Below are 20,600 nucleotides of genomic sequence, written 5' to 3'. Positions count from 1 at the left end.
TGTACTGTGTATCCCTGGATGGTCTTGAACTCTAGGTAATCATTCTGCCTTACCCTCCTGAGCTGTTGATTATAGATGTATACCATTACATCCAGCACTTAAGATTATTTGTAATACTCAACAGAATATAATATATAGTTGTGTTAAGGGCATAATAACCAGAAAAAGTATACATGTTTAGTAAGGATGAAATTTATTTTTCAAATATTTCCAATCTGATTGGTTATTAAACTGATGGATGTGTTCAGATGAGGAATTTTCAGATACAGGAATGGGGATGGTGACTACTTCATGAGTAGTGTTGTCACATTGTATCTCATTGTATCCCCTCAGGAACACAGAATGTTGATTCTTTCTCCTGAGGTCAGTTGATCCTTGTTATCTTTTTCCCTAGAAGCTTTAACAACCCTTGATCTGATGGCTATTATCTCTACTTGTCTTAATGGAAGGAAAATAGGGGTCTTTGAGTCTCTCATTCTCTTTGAAATTACTAGGTAGGAAATGTGTGAAAGCACAGGCTAATTTGCTTTTCTCAGAACATCTTTTCTGAAAGCTCTCCATTTGCATATATTTCTCATTTTTCTGTGGCCTTGGAATTTTTCTTTTCCAGTTTGATATACACAGAAACATACACATGCACACAGATTTAGGTATAAATTGCAAATATTTTTGTCAAACTTTTTTTCCCCATACAAACTTTTATGTAGACAATTTTGTCAATATTTTCTCTTTTACATCTGAAATTTGAATTATATCTAGACAAGTTTTCCCAGCTAGCAGTTGATAAAGGGGTTCAGCTTTATAGAGCTCACATTCTAGTCAAGGGAGAGAAAAGAGATTTGTTGGGGACAAAAACTGAGCAGGGAGGATGGTTAAAGAACCTCACATTTAGAGTCTGGTAGGGAGGAGGGGACAGGACCCACCTATGGGAGGAGGATCATAAAGGACATGCATAGGATAGAAAATGTGTAAAGACAGGAATAGTAGCCAGGGATGAGGAAAGTTGGGAGAGGTGGCTCTGTAGGGAGAGAAGAGTTGTAAGGAAGGAGGTAGAGAAAGGAAGGATCAAGGGGCCAGGGATTTAGCCTAGCAGTGTAAGTATCTGCCTGACAAGCCAGAGATTGTGAATTTGATCCCTGTATCAAACAAACAAACAAACAAAAGTAAAAAAAAAAAAAAAAAGGATGAAAATCAGAGATGTTAAATCTCCTTAATTTGTAAATATACTGTGAAACCAATAAAAGTGGTTTATGGTTTGTTTCATTTGGGAGAAAAAAAATTAGCAACAAGAGGCTGAGATATCTTGGAGAAACTAAAGGCCTGAGTACAAGCCAGCTTGCAATATTACTATTACAAGACCTTTATAATGAAAGCACTGTGGCAGTGGCACATGGAGAGTTACTTACACAATGGGTCTGCAGTTTTTTTTTTTTTTTTTGAAGACAGGGTCTTGCTATCAGGCTGGCCTTGACCATTAGGCAATCCTCCTGCCTCAGCCTCTCAAGTGATGGGATAATAGGCAAGTACCACATGTGGCATGACAGTGTAATTAAACACAAATTTGGTACAGCAAAAGGTGGTGCTTTAAACCAGTGGGTAGAGTTTTACTTTATAATGGGAGAACAATCCATGCCATGCAACACACAAGGCTGTAAGAGTACAACGAAGGCAAGTGTGGCATATGCCTGTAATCCCAGCACTCTGGCAGCTGAGCCAGGGATATCATTGGTTCAGTGTTGGTTCAATTAGCCAGGACGATTTAGTGATTCAGTAAGCCTGTCTCAAAATTAAGCTGGGGATGTAGCTAAATGTGATGGACCTGGGTTTGATCCCAGTACCACACATATACAGAAAAAGTGTGAGGTGAGTTCTGACGAGTCTGTAGAGCAGGGGAACCCACTGCTCCTGGTATACAATGGACTTCCATTTCCCTAGAGCAGGGATGGCGAACCTTTTAGAGCTTTCAGTGATATGAATAGTGTGCTGCAGCATGCATGCCACAGGTTCACCACCACTGCCCAGAGTTCCTGTTCCCTTCTCTTCTCATTTGGTTCCTGCTGCTCACTCCTTTTCCAGTCTGAGAATTTACTAAGTCCACTGGGATAGATGTGAAATAAGAGAGCATTGAATGTGATTGCTAGGCTAAATTCCAAGTGCCTAGATTTAAATGTCAAAAAAGGAAAACTAAAAACTCTAAGGAAAAGCTGGGCCTGGTGGCGCACTCCTGTAATCCCAGCACTTGGGAGGCTGAGGCAGGTGGATTGTGGCAAGTTTGAGACCAGCCTGGGCTACAAAGTGAGCCCAAGGTCAGTCTGAACTGCATAGCGAGACTGTCTCAAAAAGACAAAAAAATCCAAAACAAACCAAAACAAACCCCGGAACACAAAACTCTAAGAAAATCTCTTAACTCCATCCCACCTTCCACTCCAAAGGGCTCCACAGTGGCCCTCATATGAGCACATTTCACCACTGACGTGTGTGCTGGAGCCTCCCTGACACCCCTGTGGCTCTGCTTGGGTCCTTTCCAGTGTACTGATTAAAAATCACACCTCCTAAACCCTCATTTCTTCACAGCAGTTTTCTTCTGATGTAACTGTACCTTACTTATCTCACCAACTGTCCCCCTACCCATCATGTCCTAAATGTCATTTTGGGCCTTTTCGTTCAGTGCTGTATCGCTGGCACACAAAAGAGGTGATTGACTACATTTGTTGAGGGTGACAGTGATGCAAGGACCTTAAGGGGCACACGGAGCGTTCTCAATACACCGTTCTCTTGGGTTTGATGGGATGAAAGGGAGGGGTGGCACAGGGGAGCAGTGCAACAGCCCAAGGAGGGTGCAGGGATGCTCAGGGACTACAGGCTTCTTGTCCTGACCATGCTTTCTTTTGAACATTTTACTGGGGGAGGAGAGGTGCTAGGGTGTCATTCTTGGCTCTCGCTTGAGTCTCTTCCTCATCTGCACAGTTGCTGTACAGCCCCCTGTGCCTGGACCCAACGTAGGCGCCACTGCATCAGGGACAGGCCCTGGAAGAGCTCCTCGGAGAGGGCAGCTTGGCCTGGCTGCTCCCACCTGGAAAGAGCATTGTGTCAGAGGGAAGCCTGGCCCTTCAGACTCCCCTGGCCTCCTGCCATCCCTGAGACCTGAGCCTAACTTCCAACCCAGCTCAGCCCTAATCACCCCATTTCCTTTTCTTACCAGTCTCCCACGACTCCCTGGAGTTCTGGGATTCGTTCCAGCGCCTGCTTCAGCACGTTCTCCAGCCTCTTCAGAGCCTGCCCCAGGCTCTCCTTCTGTTCCTTTTCCTGGGATGCCTGGATCTGCAGCACCTCTGGGGGTCAGAAGCCCAGGAGAAAGCACTGAGGTGTCTGGCTTGTTGAAGCCTCACAGTCAACATTGTCACCAAATCTCCTGTCACCTAGTCCTTTCCCCCCGTCCTGAGTCTGTATATCTCAAGAGCAATCTCAACACAGCAGGCCTCATCCCAGGCACTTTCTTCCCCATGACAGCCTATCAGTCTGCATGGCTTACCCACTCAGGTTCCCCAGTCTCTTCCTCTGTTCCCTACTCTTTCTGTTAGCCTCCCTCCTAGGCCCCAGGCCTCTCTTCTACTCTGGTCACCTGCCATTTGGCAGCCAGAATGATCTACCTGATCCCCAAATCTGATGTGTCCTACTTCCACCCCTTCCCCCACACCCCTTAGAATCTTCCAAAACTTCCATGCCCCCAAGCTCCTCAACTTGGTATTAGCGTCTGAGTTAGGTAGGTGTCCTGCTCAGTACTCTGGGGAAAAACTTGTCCTTACTCCAGCACCCAAGTGAGATACCATCTTTCCTTTGGAAAGCCCTTCCCAGCACGTGGCATCCCAGGGCTTTCTCCTCCAGCCCTGCATTCCGTTGGTGTTTTCCTCCAGGACAGTGATTAGGCCCAGTCCCTCTCTATGTGCCCAGAACACGCAGATCTCAGAGCAAGTGCAGAGCAACAGCATGTGTGGACCTGATCCTGACTTTATCCCATCCTTGCCCTGTGACCTCAGTCTTAGACATCTGTCCTTTCTTTAGCCATCTCTGCAGTCAGACAGGCATAGCTGCAGGCTATTGAGCAGGGGCAGATTGGGAACTTGGGAGACAGACCCACAGGACTCACTGACAGACTGAAGGGGGGCGGTTAGGGAGCTGGGAGGAATGAAGGATGACTCCAGGGTTTCTGCTGTAACAACTGAATGAGGAAGAAGGGATAGGTACTGAGGGGAGGAAACTAAAGGGAGAGGAACAAAACAGCCTTTTGGAATAAAGGGAAGTTCTCTTACAGATATGTTAAAGTTCAAGATGCCTATGAGGTGGGGACATGTTATGCCACATCTCAAACTATTCTGATTCCTCACATTTCCCTGTGGAGAAATGTGAGGCAGGGAGCCCCAAACTCAACAGCCTGAAAGTGGTCTCTTTGTACTTGGCTGATAGCACCCACAATTCTATTTTTTCCTCCAATACTGAGGACTGAACCCAGGCCCTTCACAGGAAGCTATATCCCAGCCTTTGTATTTTTTGTTTTGCAATGAGGTCTCACTAAGTCACTTAAGTTTCTCAGGCTGGGCTCTAACTTGTCCTTCTGTCTCAGCATTCCAGAATGCTGGGATTACAGGTGTGTGCCACTGCACCTGGCTCTCCCAACCTATTTCTTAGCAATTTACCTTCTACCTATATATCCTTTGATTCTTTTCTATTTGCGTCTACCATGGGAATTCCCTTGGGGCTGACAAGTTCTCCCCTCATACCCATCAAGCTGCCTGGGCCAGGATCCGAGTTCATTTCCTTGTCTGTAAACTGTGAATCTTTTTTTTTTAAACTGTGAATCTTAATTTTCCTTCCCGTCACAGTAAGGATTCAAAGAGATGGTGTGTATGCAGATAATTATTGTAATCACAGCAGAAACACACAATGCTTACTGCATGCCTGGCTGAATCTTCCCACTAGTTCTCTAATTCTTACTATATTTACTTCATTGAGGAGAAAACAAGTATGGGGAGATCACACAGTGAGGAAGAGAAAGCACCAAGGAAGAGAAATCCAGGTGATTTAACCCCACAGCCCAGTTTCTAACTGTTCAAGTATACTATCTGAGGCTGATGAATACTTGGCAAATGGATGGTTAGTGTTACCTAGCAGTTAGGAGCAGACACCCATGTCAGGCTACCTAGGTCCAAATTCCAGCTCTGCCATGTGGGCAAGATACTAAGTCCTCTGCATCCCAGCTCCCTTCTCTATAAAATGAGAAGAAGAGCTGTACTCACTGATAGGCTTGCTGTGTAGGTTTAATGACTGAGTATGTTCTAAGCACACAGTACACACTGGGGAAGCAGTAGGTTTGGGTGCTGGGAATGGTCAGGGGTGTAGGGTATCGGAACAGGACAGCCTACCCTGTGTGGATGGTCCCAGCGGCAGACTGGTTTTCATGCAAAGCAGATCCCTGCTCCGAAGACTCTGCTGGTCCTGGAGAAACAGAAGGTCCTGGCGAAGAGAGGCGGCTTTTGGGAGGAGCAGCTCTGGTCCCTGGAGGAAAGGGGAAGGGAAATCATTGAGGGCAGGTGTGAGGATGGTGATCGGCAGACAGTCCTAGGAGACAGGCACTTACCTTCCCTGCAGGTAGCCCCAGTATGTGGCTCAGTGCTATGAGGCTGAAGCCCTTGGGAGATGCAGGGTGTAGCTGGTAGATGGATGGCAGGATTGTGGGCAGGGGTTTCAACCTGGGGGAGAAGACCAGGCTTGATGGACCATGTAGAGAAGGTCTTGAGTTCCAGAAGCTCTGGGGCCAAGGAACTTGAAGGTGGTCTGGGGGCTAAGATGTCAGACTGGGCCTGGTAATCTGAGGGTGAGTGTGGACAGTCTGGGAAGGCTGTCACTGGAGTGACTTCTTTGGAGGAGGTTCTAGAAGTGACAGACCAGGCCAGGAGAGATGGAGGCTGGGCTTGGGATTACCCTTCGGGGCTGTGCCGTAGCAGGGGGCTCAGCAGAATGTGAGGAAGGTGCTGGGCTCCCTCTTCCAGGCAGCGCAGCAGCTCCTGGCTCTGTGGTGCCACTGCCTCAGAGGCAGGTATCACTTTTTGCTGAACCACAGCCAGCACCTGTCGGGAGGGAGAGTTATAGGTGAGCAGTCTTTGTGGATCCAGCCCTGTCCCAAGCAGATCTATCCTTGTTCACCAACCCAGACCTCGTTACCCCAATACCCATCTCACCTCTCCAGGGCTCCGGCCCAGGCGTGTCTTGCTAGCTGAGTTTCCCTTGATGAGTAGGCGAATATGTTCTTGGGTCTCCCCCTGGGGACCAGGAGGCCATGGAGACTAGCTGCATGTCCTTCTCACTTCCCAGGCTGAGGCCATCCCTTTGCACGGGTCTTGCTTCCCCCTGGGCCCCCTCCCTGCCCAGTGTTTGATCACAAGGCCCCACCCCTCAGCTCTTGCCCTCTTCCAGGCCCTGCTTCTCACCACCCGCTGCCGCCAATGCAAAATGCGTTGCTGCTTGGTCTGCAGTTCCCGCAGAAGCAGCTGCCGATGTCCAGACACATCCTCCAGCTCCTGGCACTGGGTACACAGGGCTCTGAGCTCTGCCTGCAGGCCACAGCATCGAAGGCCCAGCATTAGCACCTTCCTGCAGGACAAGCAGAAAAGAGCAAAGAAGAGGAAGGAAACTGAGACCCGTTCTAGAGAGGGAAATGCAATCTTTAGGCATGAATAATGAACCATAAAACACATAGACATATACTTCGAGGAAAGGGAGGCAGAGAGAGGAATCACAGGGACACAAAATGTCAGTGTTCTGAACCGCCTGGAAGACAGATGGCCTAGAGGCCTCTGCCAAGGGAGCCCCTCACCTCTTGCTGGGTCCAAGGCTGAGTCTCTCCACCTCTTCCACCAGGCCCTGGAGGCGGCCAGTCAGGACTTGATGCTCCTTCAGAAGGGTTCTCCGCTGGGCCATCAGTGCACCCACAGCCTGCCAGCCCTCCTGGGGGCAGGTACAAGGTCTATGTGGGCATGGTCCCTAGGGGTAAGGGGGGTGGGAATACTGGGAAGGTGGCTGCAGGTTACCTGGATGAGATGTACCATGGATGGCAGGGCTCGGCTGGAGTCTGTTGGGGTCAGGGCCTGGGGCCTGTGTGAGGGCACAGATGCTGAGGGAGCAGCCCTGTGTCCTGGCCTTGGATCTTGGGGGCAGCCAGTATCAGTCTGCACACTGCACTGGGCACTGGGACTCAGTTCTGCCCCATCAGCAGGTCACTGTGTCTGATCCTGACTCTGTCCCAGCTTGGCCTGCCCTGAATAGGAAAGTTCCACTCCACACCTGGATTTCTCCATATCGTCAAGCCCATCCCCAGCACACAAGGACCGGATCTCCTCCTCCCGCTCTGCAGCCAGGTACTCCAGGGCAGCGAGGACGTGGCCTGGGGGATGGTTTGTCAGCAGTGTCTGGGGAGGAGGAAGAGTGAAGTCAGGCCACACCAGAGGCTGGGTGGTAAGCCGGGGCTCCACAGGAATGAGACAGTAGGATTGAGGGTCAGGAGCTGACACCCTGAGGTTTGATCGTGGGCCTGGAGGGTGGGGCCTTTACAAGAGCCTCACTTTCTCACCTCTGCTGTGCTGAGCCACTGATGGTAAGAAGCTCCAAAGTGGTCATCATGTGGGCTTCTATGAGGTTGGGCAAGGAACATTATAAGACAGGAGCATTATAAGACACATCAGTTATCTACTTCTCATGACTACCCTACAAATTCAGGGCTCTCATTGCCCGCATTGTACACATGAGGAAACGGAGTCCATCTATGCCTGCTAGACTTGAGTTCCCCACTAGATTGAGTCTGTTATACTAGCTAAACCTCCTCATCAGTGTACATCTCCCTTCCCTGCCTCCTTAGCACCCTAACCTTTCTCCCTCCCCCACAGACTTGACCACCTGGCCATCACTGTCTGTTATGTCTCCTCCTTTCTCCAGCTTGGGAGCCCTGTCAGGACATAGCCTGGAACTGATACATCCCAGAAGTTCAACGTCTAAGCAATTAATAAGAGTGATTTCCTGCCTCCAAAGTATAGGTTGTTTGAAGGGTTCCTGGAGCCTGGGGACACTCACTGGACATTGCCTTCCCTGGCCTGGGGCATCAGGAGGTTCTGCAGGAACTGAGCCCGCAGAGTGCAGGCTGCTCGGACATCATGCTAGGGAGAAGATGGTGAGACACAAAGGGCATTCAGGTATCTGCCTGACTCGAAACTCCTCACCCTTCCCCAGGGCCCAGAACTCTTACCAGGACCACAGGCTCCACAGCCAGGGCTGCTGATGCCAGGGGTCCAAAGGTCACATCTACTTTGGCCTTCCTGGAGGGAGGAGTACAGTTAGTGTTGGTATCCTTGACAAAACCCCTGCTTGTGCCCCATCTCCTCCAACTGCTAGTGCAGTTAATCACAGCAATTGCTGAGCCTGGGCCCCAGGAGCCACCTTTGGGATTAGGCCTCTTTCATCTCACAGCAAGATTATTGCCTTTGGGGGCTGGGGATTTAGCTCAGCGGCATAAGCGCCTGCCTTGCAAGCAGGCAGTCGTGAGTTCGATCCCTGGTACCGGTAAAAAGGAAAAAGACCAAAAAAAAAAAAAAAAAAAAAAAGATTATTGCCTTCACTTCTGTCACCGGTTTCCATGATCTTGCCCTGCACCCTACAGTCTGTGTATCACCTAGTGGATAACAATCTTGTTAAAACCTAGGGAAGATCACGTCACCGTTTACATCCTCCACTGCAATGGATGTTTTCCCATTACCATCAGAATAGCAACAGTGGTTACCAGGCACTCTTCTGAGTGCTTTACACAACTCACTAATTGTCATCCCTAATGCAAAAGGCTGGTGTGAACACTAAGTCTATTCCACAGATCTTGTATTGAGGTGCCAAAAAGTTAAATATTTTGCCTAAAGCCACACAATTGTAAATACCCAAGTCAAGGCCGGAACTGTCTGAGTTAAACTCCAATACTTCTCCTGGGGCATCCAAACCTGTCCAACATCCTCCCCCAATCCCTCCCGCCTGAGAAACCTGGGCAGAACCCGCTTCTTGCCATCTTCCCACAGGCCAAGGTTGGGATCTCTGCTCTTGCCCATTCTAAGGAAATTCCTCCCCCAACTCAAATGTTACTTTCTGACATGTTACTGCCTGCCTTGAGCCTTCTCCTTTCTTAGCCATATAGTTTTGAACTTAGCTCTTCCTGAAACTATAGAATCTGTATCTTAGTTTATGGACTGGCTTTTTTTACATTAGAGAATAAGCTCCAGGAGGACAGAGAGTTGTCCTGGGTCTACTATTGTTTTTTCCAGAGTTGGTGTTCTGGCTATATAGTTGGCACCACTCTTGGAAATACAGAAAAATAAGGTGACACAACTCTGGCCTTATGAACCCTAAATCTTATAGATAGGAGCTCAGAATTCCGAAACCCAGAAAGGATTGGGGTAGAGGTCTTTAAGGATAACTACTCTGATGAGGGCTGGTCCCTTGCGTACTGAGGCCCACCTCTCTACGTCCTGCAGGCACTTGAGCTGATTCTGTAGCCACTGTGTGAGATCTCGGAGCCCAACCTTCTGTCTTCGCACAGCTCCAGCTTGGGCCCGGAGAAGGAGAGCTCGATGCTGGGTGTCTCGAATGCTCTGCAGTGCCTGCTCTGTGGCCATGTCTGTGGGAAGAACAGGGTGGTTGTCAGCACCTCCCCAAACCTGTATTCCACTACCCATCTGCCTGGCCCCAGGGTACCCTGAGTTTCATTCTCTCGCTCCATCAGCTCCAGGCTCTGGTCTAACTCTTGGATCTCTGCCTTTAGGCGAGACACAGTGGTTTCCAGCTCCAACTTCCGACGGACCTGGTGGGGTTAAGTAGAAGGTCAGATGCTTGGTTTGATTGGGGGTTAGCCTGGCCTGACTATCTTTTGGGGGACACTAGATTTCTCATGGAGTGGGGGTGGGGTTTCCTAAACAGGCTAAGGTACTATTTTGGTTCCTTCCTTTCTTCTGGGATTGCCTCACCTAACCACTCATTCTCTTTCCTTTTCTTTTTTTTTTTGGGGGGGGGCAGGATCTCACTATGCAGTTCAGGCTGACCTTGGGCTCACTTTGTAGCCCAGGCTGGTCTCAAACTTGCATTGATCCTCCTGCCTCAGCCTCCCAAGTGCTGGGATTACAGGCATGCATCACCATGCACAGCTTCCCTTATTTTTTTCACTGTCTTTCTATTTCTGGTATCAGGTTTTGGGGCACTGAACCTAGGGCCTTGCTACTGATCTTCATTCCCAGCCCTTTGTTTGAGATGGGGTCTCAGGCTGGACTCAGATCCTCCTGCTTCAGCCTCCCAGAGTGCTGGGATTGAGGTGTGCACTACCATATCTGGTTCTCAACCTGTTTTTGTCTGTGCTAGTAACACCCACATTTCTATCCCAGTCTTGATCTCCTCTCTGAGCTCCATACCTGGAGTACTGAAGCCTTCTGAAAGTCTCTACCTAGATGTCATTTGGGCTCCCAGGACCTACTGGGTCCCATCCTGGCCTCAGCATCTCCCCTCACAAATTTTGACACTTGCTCTTTCCTGGCTTTCCTGGGATTCTACACCCTGAGAGGGCACAGGGACTAGGGCTGTTTGAAAACCCAGTGTTTTCAGCATACCAAGCATCAGTCTGGGTCTAGAGCAGATCTAAAAGATTTTTTGGATGAATGAGAATCTTATAGCACAGTCTTCTCACCTCAGGACTATCCTGGTGGCCATACCTGAAAAAAATGAGACCACAGATAGGAGATGACTGGAGCTTCCAGGGAGAAGGTAGAAAATGTAAGGCTGTGGGTGGGAACAAAGTTAGACGGGAGAGGAAGATAAGGAGGGATGGCTGTGAGAAGTATTTACCAGAGTAGATTTCCCCGAATCTTCTTGACATTCCTACAGTGGAGATGGAGGAAAGTGTTACTGTGGGACTTGCCCTTGACCCCTTTCTCCCTCCTCCTTTTACCTAGTGTGGCTCACCTCTGACTGCGCACATGCTGCAAGATGTAGGCCCAGATGTCAGCCCCTTGGCCCAGACACAGCCTGTGAGGACAGTGGATAAAAGTTGCCCAAGGCATCAGACTAGTGGAGGAGCCTTACTTCTGGAGAGAAGGCTCATGCTTTGAGGGGTAAGATATTACCTCCTTAGTCACTGAGAAGGTGGCCCTTTCGCTAAGCAAGGGAGTATCCTGGATCCATAGCGCGGGCTCCCTCTCTCCTGGGAGAGGGTTATCTCTAGTCATTTCTCCAGGTGGAGTAAGGGATGTACCTGAGAACTGCTCCTGGATCAGACAAAGTCATCACTTCTACAGATTCAGTCCCCAGTGGGGACTTGCTAATTCCCAAGTGTCCTCACGGGGTGGTGGTGGGAGGTGCTGCGGGGTCAGCCTTACTTTGGAGACCCTGTTTCCACAAGGCGAGGGGTCTGCATTAGTTGAGGTACAATCCTCAATACCCTGGGAGGCATCCCTGGTTGGGGGTGGGAGTGTGAGAGTCACCACCCGGGTCCTCGCTGAAATCCAGAATTCTATCTCTGAACCTACTACTGCTGGGGTGGGGGGACCTCCGTAACTCGGGGGGTAGGGCGCGTCCTTGCTAAGGGATGGGCTCTCACTCCTGAAGCCTCTGTTAGTAGATGAGGAGTCGTCAGTCCTGCAGCGCCCTCACCTGCGCAGCGTCGACTCCGAGGCCCGGGCTATTGCGGGCACCTCCATCTCTTCGGCCGCCCAACGACCCAATTCCCGCGCTTCCCGCACTAGCTCCATAACAGAACCACCGCCTCCGCCTCCCGCTCTCTCTTGAAGTGTGGCGCCTGCCTATGACGTCACTCGCGCGCCGGCGGTGCGGGCGCGGCGCGGCTCCGATTTCCTGTCTTTGCAGAGTTTTCCAGCTCTCGCCCTTCCTATGGGGGACGCGTTGACTGAAGATGCTTCTGTCGCTGCCCCGCTCACCACATCACCACAGCTGTTCTCAAAGAGGGAAAATGTCTTTAACGCTTCCGTTTGTTTTCTGGGCAAATGAGGTTTGTAGACATTAAGAGAAAGAGGAGCAGAGGAGATCCCAAGCTTACTGGTTTTTCTTTCCATTTTCCCTTCTTTATATTTTCTCTCTTCTCTCTTCTCTCTCTCTCTCTCATTTTTTTTCCCTTGTGATTCTGGAAGTTGAACCTAGGGCTTCACACGGTATACAGTCCCAGTCCTTTATTTTTATTTTTTTTGGTGCCGGGGATCAAATTCACGACCTCGCGCCTGCCAGCCAGGCGTTTATGCCACTGAGCTAAATCCCCTGCACCCTCCGCCCTTTTTAGTTTTTGGATTTTATTTTTAAAAATATATTTACCAGCGTGGCGCGATAGCGCACACCTGTAATCCCAGCACAACGGAGGCTAAGGCAGGAGAATCTTTGCAAGTTTGAATCCAGCTACAAAGTGAGTTCAAAGCCAGTCTGAACTGATAATGAGACCCTGCTTCAAAAATACACAAAAATAAGGAGCCAAAAATGTATGTATATTTATTTAAAAATACACATATTTATTTGATTTTTATACTTTCACTTATTTTGTGGTACTGGGAATTAACTCATGGTCTCACAATGCCAGGCAAACACTATACTACTGAACCCCAAGCCCTGTTTTATTTTTATTACTATATATATTTTTTGAGACGTGTGTCTCACTAAGTCACTAAATTGCCCAAGCTGGGTTCGAATTTAACAACTTTTGTGGCTTGGCCTCTCAGAGCAGTGGAATTACAAGCCTGGCTACTTACTGTTCTCTGATTTTAGAAACAGGTCCTCTCTTGTTTGAGTGGGGAGTAGAGGCAGATAGTGTGATACTAATATTACCCTGGCATGCAGTCTTCCAGGTGTTCATTCTTGCTTCCCATTTCCTAAATGTTAATGGAGCAGACTGTCTTGCCTGATGCTTGGGACACTGTGGTGACAGGACAGCCTGGTTCCCATCATGTGGAACTCACAGCTTAGTCGGGGAGGCAGATGCATGTTCATTTGGAACAGGAAGAGTGCAAGAGATGACCCAGAGAACTTGAGAGTTCTGGAGAGCCCACCAGGCTCCAAGATAGCAATCTGGGTCTGTAGAGGAGTTAGTGTGAGGCCCAGAGCAAAGGAAAACTGAGCTCAGACAGGGTCCTGAGGAATGGCAAGCTTTGAGGACCTTTTGTTCACCAGCTGGATCTGCATGGGGCCTCATTCTGCCAATAGTTTTTGAATACACAAATAGAGGGAAAGGTGAGGATTGAAATTAAACCTGGGTATACAAGGAAAAGGCTGGAGCAAGTTTGGAGGTGGATGGGGCAGTGTTGGACCAAGATGTGCTGAGAGGAGGCGACAGCTGGGTCTGGCCTTGAGGTTAGACAGTTGTGATAGTAGGCATCAATGATGAGGTTCAGGGCTCTGGTCTGGGGCTTGGATCTGGATGGGGCAGATTTATTTATTTTTGCCTTTTTGAGACAGGGTCTCGCTGTGCAGTTCAGGCTGACCTTGGGTTCACTTTGTAGCTCAAGCTGGTCTTGAACTTGCAATGATATTCCTGCCTCAGCCTCCTGAGTGCTGAGATTACAGGCATGTGCCACTGCGCCTGGCAGAGTGGAGCAGATTTTAAAATGGGAATCTGGAAGAAAGGGCAGTTTTGGAGCAGAAGTTGAGGGCAGTGTGAGAGCATGTAGGTGTAAGGAGCCCAGGAGACATTCAGGCCTCTGATCCAGGGAAAAGGGACTATGATCACCTCTGAGATAGGAGATTTGAGGGAAAAGCTGAGGGAACCTTCAAACACTGGGAAGTTGAAGAGAGATACTGGTTGCCAGGCAAGCTGGTGGGCTCTCAGGAGGAAAGATTGGCAGCTGTGACTCCTCAGAGTCTGCTTTTTCAACAGCTGCCATATCCCCCAATATCTCCACCCTTCTACCCTGTGTGAAGTGTTCTGCTACTTAAAAATAAAATCAGTGAGACATTGTTGAGTCTACAAGGTTTTCAGGGATCTTGGAACATGTTTGAGAACGTTAAAATAAATCGGCTATTAAAAGAATGAAAAGATAAGTTGCAGACCAGGAAAAAATATTTCCAAGACCCAAATCTTGTACAGAACTTGTGTCTTAAGTACATAAAGAACTCTTAACATTTAACAATAAGGAAATAAACAACCCAATTAGAAACACACAAAAGTCATGATCAGATATCTCACAAGTGGAAAATAAATGAAAACATGTTAAATATCATCAGGGAATTGCTAATTAAAACACCCACGGTTGGTGCATACCTGTAATGCTAGCTCTGTAGTGGAAGCAGGAAGATAACAAGTTTCAGTTCAACCTGGGCATCACAGTAACCAAGGCACCTTGCCTCAAAATAAAAAATAAAAGGCTGGGGGTGTAATTCAGTGCAGAGGCCCTGAGTTCAATAGCCTGTACCACAAACCACAACAACTGGAGAATTTGGGAGATTTGGGCCAGAAATTTTAGGCCAGCCTGGACTATGTAGTGAGACCCTGTCTTAAAAACAACAAAACAGGTATACCGTCAAACCTACTAGGATAGGCAACATCCAAAACACCAGCACCACTAAATGTATTTGGAACAAGAGGAATTCTCTCATTAGTGATGGCAACGTCCAGTGATTCAGTTGCTTTGGATGACAGTTTAGTAACTTCTTAACATACTTTTACCATATAATCTAGTACTTCCTCATTACTCAATTACTTATTTTAAAAGCTCCAGCTCTTTATGTTTTATGTAATCTATATTCTTTTCATTTTGTTTTGAGACAGGGTTTTATTATGTAGTTCAGGCTGGCTTTAAGCCCCAGGATGGCCTCAAACTCACTGTGATTCCCCTGCCTTAGCCTCCAGAGTGCTGGGTAATCCTAGGGGTGGCTATCATGGCCAGCTTCTATTCTTCTTTTGGATTTTTTGACAGGCTCTAGCATTATAGTTCATGCTGGCATTGTACTCACTATGGAGCCCAGACTGGCCTCAAACTTGCAGTGATCCTCTTGCCTCAGTCTCCTGAGTGCTGGGATTACAGGCATCTGCCCACATGCCTGGCTCTATATTTCTTTTGAATGGCATATACTTTCTGAACTGGCATAGTTTTATTATTTTTTTTAGTTAATCACCAACATATTAGTAAGCTTTAACACAAGTATAAAATCAATTTCTTAACTATTTTTAACATACTGATTACATTATACTTTCTGTGTGATGTGGCTACATATTAATATACTTGATGGTCAGAGAGTATGGTCATGATGACTCTTTTTCTTTTGTCGTCCTGGAGTTGGAACCAGGCCATCACACATGCCTTGGAAGTGGTCTATCACTGAGCTATACCTACAGCTCCTGCTCACTCCATAATCTCATCATTGTTGGGTGGCCATCTTGAGCTCTCTCCCTATGCCTTCAAGGCCTTTACTTCCCAAGATAATGCTCTCCTTCTGCTTAGGGGAAATGCCAGTTATATACTCTCCCAGCTTCCCATATAGCCAGAGCACCATCCCAGCTGTCTGTCCTTTCTTGACAGGCTGGGGTTGAACTTGTGATCCTCTTTCAACTTCCCAGAGTAGTGGGATCATTGGCATGTGCCACTGTTATAGTTTGTGTCCAGATGTCCTCTAAAACCTCATACAATCACAAGAGGGCCTTTTTCAGAGGTGTCTGGATCTGGAGTGTGACTGATTCATGGTGCGATGCTAGGATTAAGGGTGGGTGATTATTAAATCATTCCACTAGTTGATTTGGCACCACCCTAATTCTGGTAGACTTGATATGCTGTAAGGTTTAGAGAGATGCTTACCTTATGCTACCTTCTACCTGAATTGTTTCTCCTCTGCAATGCCTGTCTGCCATGCCACCCTGCCTTGGAACCAGCCAATGATGGACTGAATCCTTGATAAATTGTGAGCTAAATCAGCCTTTCCTCCTTTAACTTTGGGTAATGGGTATTTTGTCTCAGTAATGGGAGGAAAGTAAGAATTGGTACCAGAGAAGTGGGGTCATTGCTGTGACTGTATCTGACCATGTGGTTCAGAAGCCTTAGGGGCTGACAAGTGGGAAGAGTTTAAAGAGGTTTGGAGATGCCAGTTGATAAAGTAGAGCTAGGATACCTTTTGCTGTACTTGGTGGGAAATTTTTGGTCAGAGATCAGAAGACCAGAAATCTGACAGAAGTGTTCTGGTAAAGACCAAGTTCAGGAGATTTCTGCTGAGAAGAGGGATTGTATTGGCCAATAGACTCCTGACTGTATGTGTTACACCTTGGCAGAAAGTTTGCTTGCATTTTGCTTGTGTCCAGAGACTTTTCCTGAAACTAAGATTAAGGGTGATGGACTAATTAATCTTGCAGAAGGAACTTCAAGGCAGTGTAATTTAGAAGCAATGGCATGGCTACTGTTGGGGGCTTTTAGCCAGATTTATGTTGAGAATCAAGAGCAAAAAGTCCAGCAGAATGATTCAAAACAGTGTGAATTTGGTCAGAAAGGAGCTACAGTAAAGTTGCAGTCTGTTAAGGTGGAACAGAGAAATTAGTTGCTGTAAAAACTTGCAAGAAAAAGCTAAGTATTTCAGAAGAAGACAACAGGAAAGATGGCTTGAGGACATGACAAGAACTAGCAGGACTCCAGTTAAAGGCAGAGATATTTCTTTGAGAAGAGAACCGCAGAACACAATGTTCCAGAATGGCAGTGGCCTAGGGAAATTGTTCCTCAGGATTTGGTTCATAGGCACTAGAAACCCTACATACAAGAGAAAAGAAAACCTTGCTACTGCTCCAGCTGGCTGGCACAAGACCCTGGTGTCATTCATATGGTGCTAGTTTTAGGTGCTTGCAGAAGGAAAGAGTTGTGGAATCAGGAAGGCTTCCACAAATATTCCATAAGGAGTCCTGGGAAGCCAGGCAGTGTGCTCCTGAGAGAGCGTTGTGTGAAGGTGAAGGTACAATGGTGGTCCCAGAGGTTTGGAGAAGCCAGGCACATGAATCATATGAGGAAAACTGCAAGGAAGGAGCACAGCTGGCCTCAAGCACGGCTGGCCTTGGGAGTCACAAGTGCTGACAGTGCTGCAGGAGTGGAGCTACCCAAGCCCTTTGGAGTTCACATATTGTCAAAGATTGCCCGGAACATGGAACTACAGGACTTAATGTTTGCCCTGCTGGATTTTGGACTTGCTTTGGTCCCATTCTTTTGTATTTCCCTTTTGTAACTTTTGGAATGGAAATGTCTCTCTTGTGCCATTGAATGATGGAAGTGTTAAACTTCCTTTTTATCTCTACAGGTGCTTGCAGCTAAGAGTTCTGCCTTAGCTTAGAGGAGACTTTGCACTTGGACTTTCAGCAGTGCTGAACTCGCTATTAAGATTCTGGCCACTTTTGTAGGTAGACTAAATGTCTTTTGCATAAAGGGATGTGTATGAGACTTTGGGGGCCAGGGGTGAAATGTTACGAGTTTTCTAGATGCCCTCCCAAAGCCTGATGTAGTCAGAGGTGGGACTTTTTCAGAGGTAGCTGAATCTAGTGTGTGTGACTGATTCATGGTGGAATGCTAGGATCAAGTGTGCTAGAATTAAGGATAGGTGATTACTAAATCAGTCCACTGATTGGTTTGGTACCATCCTAACACAGTATCCTAGATGTAATATAAGGGACAGAGAGAGGCCTGTTTCATCTCTGCTTTGCTACTTTCTGCTATGAACTGTTGTCCTCTGCAATGCCTGACTGCTATGCCACTCTGCCTTGGAGCCAGCTGATGATGGACTGAAACCTCTACAAACTGTGAGCTAAATAAACCCCTCCTGCAATTTTGGGTATTTTGTCCCAGCAGTGAGAGAAAAGTATCAAAGAACTGTCACATCTTGCTTCAATATTCCCAGCCCTACACCCATGATACCTCATCCCCACACTTTTCTCACTGCCCAGCAATTGTGCACAAGAGGGTATGAAAGCCACTGCCAAAGGCAGCTTCTGCCCACCCAGCTCCCATGCCAGAGTTCTTCCTAGCATCCCAATTGGTCATACACCCCTGGATAGGGCTCTTCTTTGCCAAGCCGTAGCCTTGTTTTTGTACCACTTATAATACCAGAATTAATGCCAAGTGCACATTCCAAGTAGATACTGGCAGAATTGAATGAAATGTTAAGACATCTAGTTGGCATTTGCTGGAGAATGTGGTGTCAAAATTGGTTCATGTCTATCCTCTATATATCACATCTGGTGTCAGAAGTTTGATATTGAGTGATGTGCAAGAAAATGAAGAATATTTTAGGTTTTTTTTTCCTGATATTTTTTGAGACAAGGTCTTAGTATGGCCTTAAACTCAAGTAGCCCAAGTTTTTCTTGAACTTGCAGCAGTCCTCCTGTCTCTGCCTCCTGGAGTGTTAGGCATGAGTCAGCATGTCTGGTTCCTCATGATTTCAAATAGTTTGGTACTCCAGACATTGAGGAGCAGGTGTCCTATTAAAACCAAATAGATGCTAACAACCAGGAATAAGTTGTACTAGTTTTTATATTTTGTGGTTTGTTCATGAGCTGGCAAGATTATCTTAGTAAGGCTGTGAGAAAAACATATAAAGGGTAGCTGAGGATGCCGAGAACAAGGGCAGTGATGGCCAAGCACAAAGCTATTTTGGAGGTCGTAGCTGCGTTTTCATAGTCATTTGATTGATTGTAGACCATTGTCTGAATTTCAGGGAGAAAGGCAGTAAGAAAAGATGGGCATAACAGGGCTATTGGATAGGGAGAGCTGCAAGACTATAAGGACTGAATGTGGGGGTCAGAACCTACAGGAGCACCCCACGTCTGCCCCTCGCAGGCTTCTAGCATGGGAGGGAGAATAAGGAAGAAGCTGAGTAAGACCGAGGGCTGGGACAAAGGGAGGAGATGGAGACTGGCAGGCTGGATGCAGATTCCCACCTTGTAGGATAAGATTATGGCCACAAGCCCGAGGGGGAAGCAAAAGATCACGGCCAGCACGGACAGGATGAAGTGGTTCTCGGCAGGTCCGTCAGATCTGGGAGGCATGCTGGAATCTCAGACATAAGTTGAGGCTCCTGAGGTAGAATGGGTTAGGTCTGAGTACGGCATAAGAACCCTTGCATTCCTTCCTACTCCCTCCCGTTTTACCCTAACACATTGTTGTTGGCTGCTGTACAGTCTTCACTTGATCCCTTTCGAATTCTCACTGCTTTCCTCTGACTCCTTCTGTGGGTGCGTTAACCTCTAATCCCTGTCCATTAGAATTTCTTACCCTGTGCCCTAAAATCCTCCCTTTTCCCCATAACCTTTTCTCTGCATCCTAAAATTCCCTCCCTGTCCTCATGGTTACTTTGAAGATCTCCAGAATTTCTCACTTGGCCCCTTCTACTGTCCCCTCCACATTCCCTGACTCTGATGACTTTTATTCCCTAAACCTCAACTGATACCTTATGACATTTTGTTCCTTTAACACTGTCATTATCCCCAAAGCAGCCTTCTCTTTGCTGCTGTAACACCCTATGAGGCCCTCACATTAATATTATCATTTTAATCTGTAAAACCGTCATTAAAAATTCATCATTCCCAACTAAATCTCACTCTGTAAAACTTCCAATGTCTACAATAATAGCTCTTTCACTGACCCTTTTATAATATCCTCCACTTTTCCTTATGAATAGGTCATGGTCCTACCCTAATTACCCTGACCAATTTGCTCTCACTTGGTACCTTCAAAGACAGCCTATAAACTGTAATTCCTCTCCTTGGTTATACATATGGCCTCTTCTTTGTCTTCTCATAAAGTCCTGGCCTCTCTTCCTCTAACATCTTCTCTTTACTCCCCCCCCCCCAAACAGCTTTCTGACCTTTTGAGCTCATTCACCATCCACTTAGAATAACTCCCTATTCTCCTAAAGCTGTGCCTCCTCTCAATATGTCTTTATTCACTTATCTCCCCTCTATGCCTCCTTATGATATCCTACCTCCACTGTTCCCTGTGCCTGCTACTCCTTGGTGTGTGCACCATCCCTGACCCCCAGTACAGCATCTGGATCTGTTACTACCCAGGCTAAGCCAGGCTCTAGAGGTTACCATGGAGACCAAGCAGGCCCTACCTCCCAGTCTTTCTACTTCTATTGGTTGATTGTAAGTTGTGTATAATGGGAAGCAAGGAGACAAAACCTGGCTGCTGATTGGTGTGATGGTCCTGCTCTCTCAGGTGATTGGTCAGTTTGGTGTGGGGTGGGGAGATGACTACCTGAGGCAAGAATGATTTGGGTCTGGGAGACTTGGATTGCACTGGGCACCCTTGAGTGATGTGATTTAACACTTGGAGTTAGGTTCTTTGGCAGTGGAGGGTGATCTTTACAAATATCTTCTGCTTATTTGACACGTGTGTATCTTCTTTGGTGATGAAGTATCTGTTCAGACTTTTGCCTTTTTTTTTGAGAAAAGGTCTCAGTGTGCAGTTCAGGGTGACCTTGAACTCATTGCATAACCCTATGGAGCCTGAAACCCACAGAAATCCTCATGCCTCAGCCTCCCAAGTGCTGGGATTACAGGTGTGTACCACCAC

At 47.4% G+C, this 20,600-nt stretch overlaps 1 protein-coding gene across 1 annotated transcript; it reads right to left on the bottom strand.

Moving 5' to 3' along the window:
• Positions 1-176: 176 nt before the first annotated feature.
• Positions 177-20,098, bottom strand: Haus5 (HAUS augmin like complex subunit 5). Its single transcript, XM_003466621.5, has 21 exons — positions 20,008-20,098; positions 18,965-19,101; positions 11,722-12,018; positions 11,035-11,097; positions 10,918-10,950; positions 10,760-10,784; positions 9,781-9,886; positions 9,544-9,703; positions 8,294-8,363; positions 8,122-8,204; positions 7,625-7,682; positions 7,339-7,463; positions 7,086-7,149; positions 6,872-7,002; positions 6,486-6,648; positions 6,237-6,317; positions 5,980-6,125; positions 5,636-5,747; positions 5,421-5,553; positions 3,200-3,332; positions 177-3,073 (listed from the first exon to the last, which is right to left on the bottom strand). The coding sequence occupies exons 3-21, from the start codon at positions 11,817-11,819 to the stop codon at positions 2,956-2,958; spliced, it is 1,902 nt and encodes a 633-aa protein (XP_003466669.1). The 5' UTR covers positions 11,820-12,018; positions 18,965-19,101; positions 20,008-20,098; the 3' UTR covers positions 177-2,955.
• Positions 20,099-20,600: the final 502 nt, after the last annotated feature.

Source organism: Cavia porcellus, unplaced genomic scaffold (assembly GCF_034190915.1).
Source record: "Cavia porcellus strain 051 isolate PalLab524CR breed Dunkin Hartley unplaced genomic scaffold, mCavPor4.1 scaffold_7, whole genome shotgun sequence".
Taxonomy (NCBI): Eukaryota; Metazoa; Chordata; class Mammalia; order Rodentia; family Caviidae; genus Cavia; species Cavia porcellus.
Note: the sequence above shows the minus strand (reverse complement) of the source record. Positions and strands in the feature narration are given on the sequence as shown.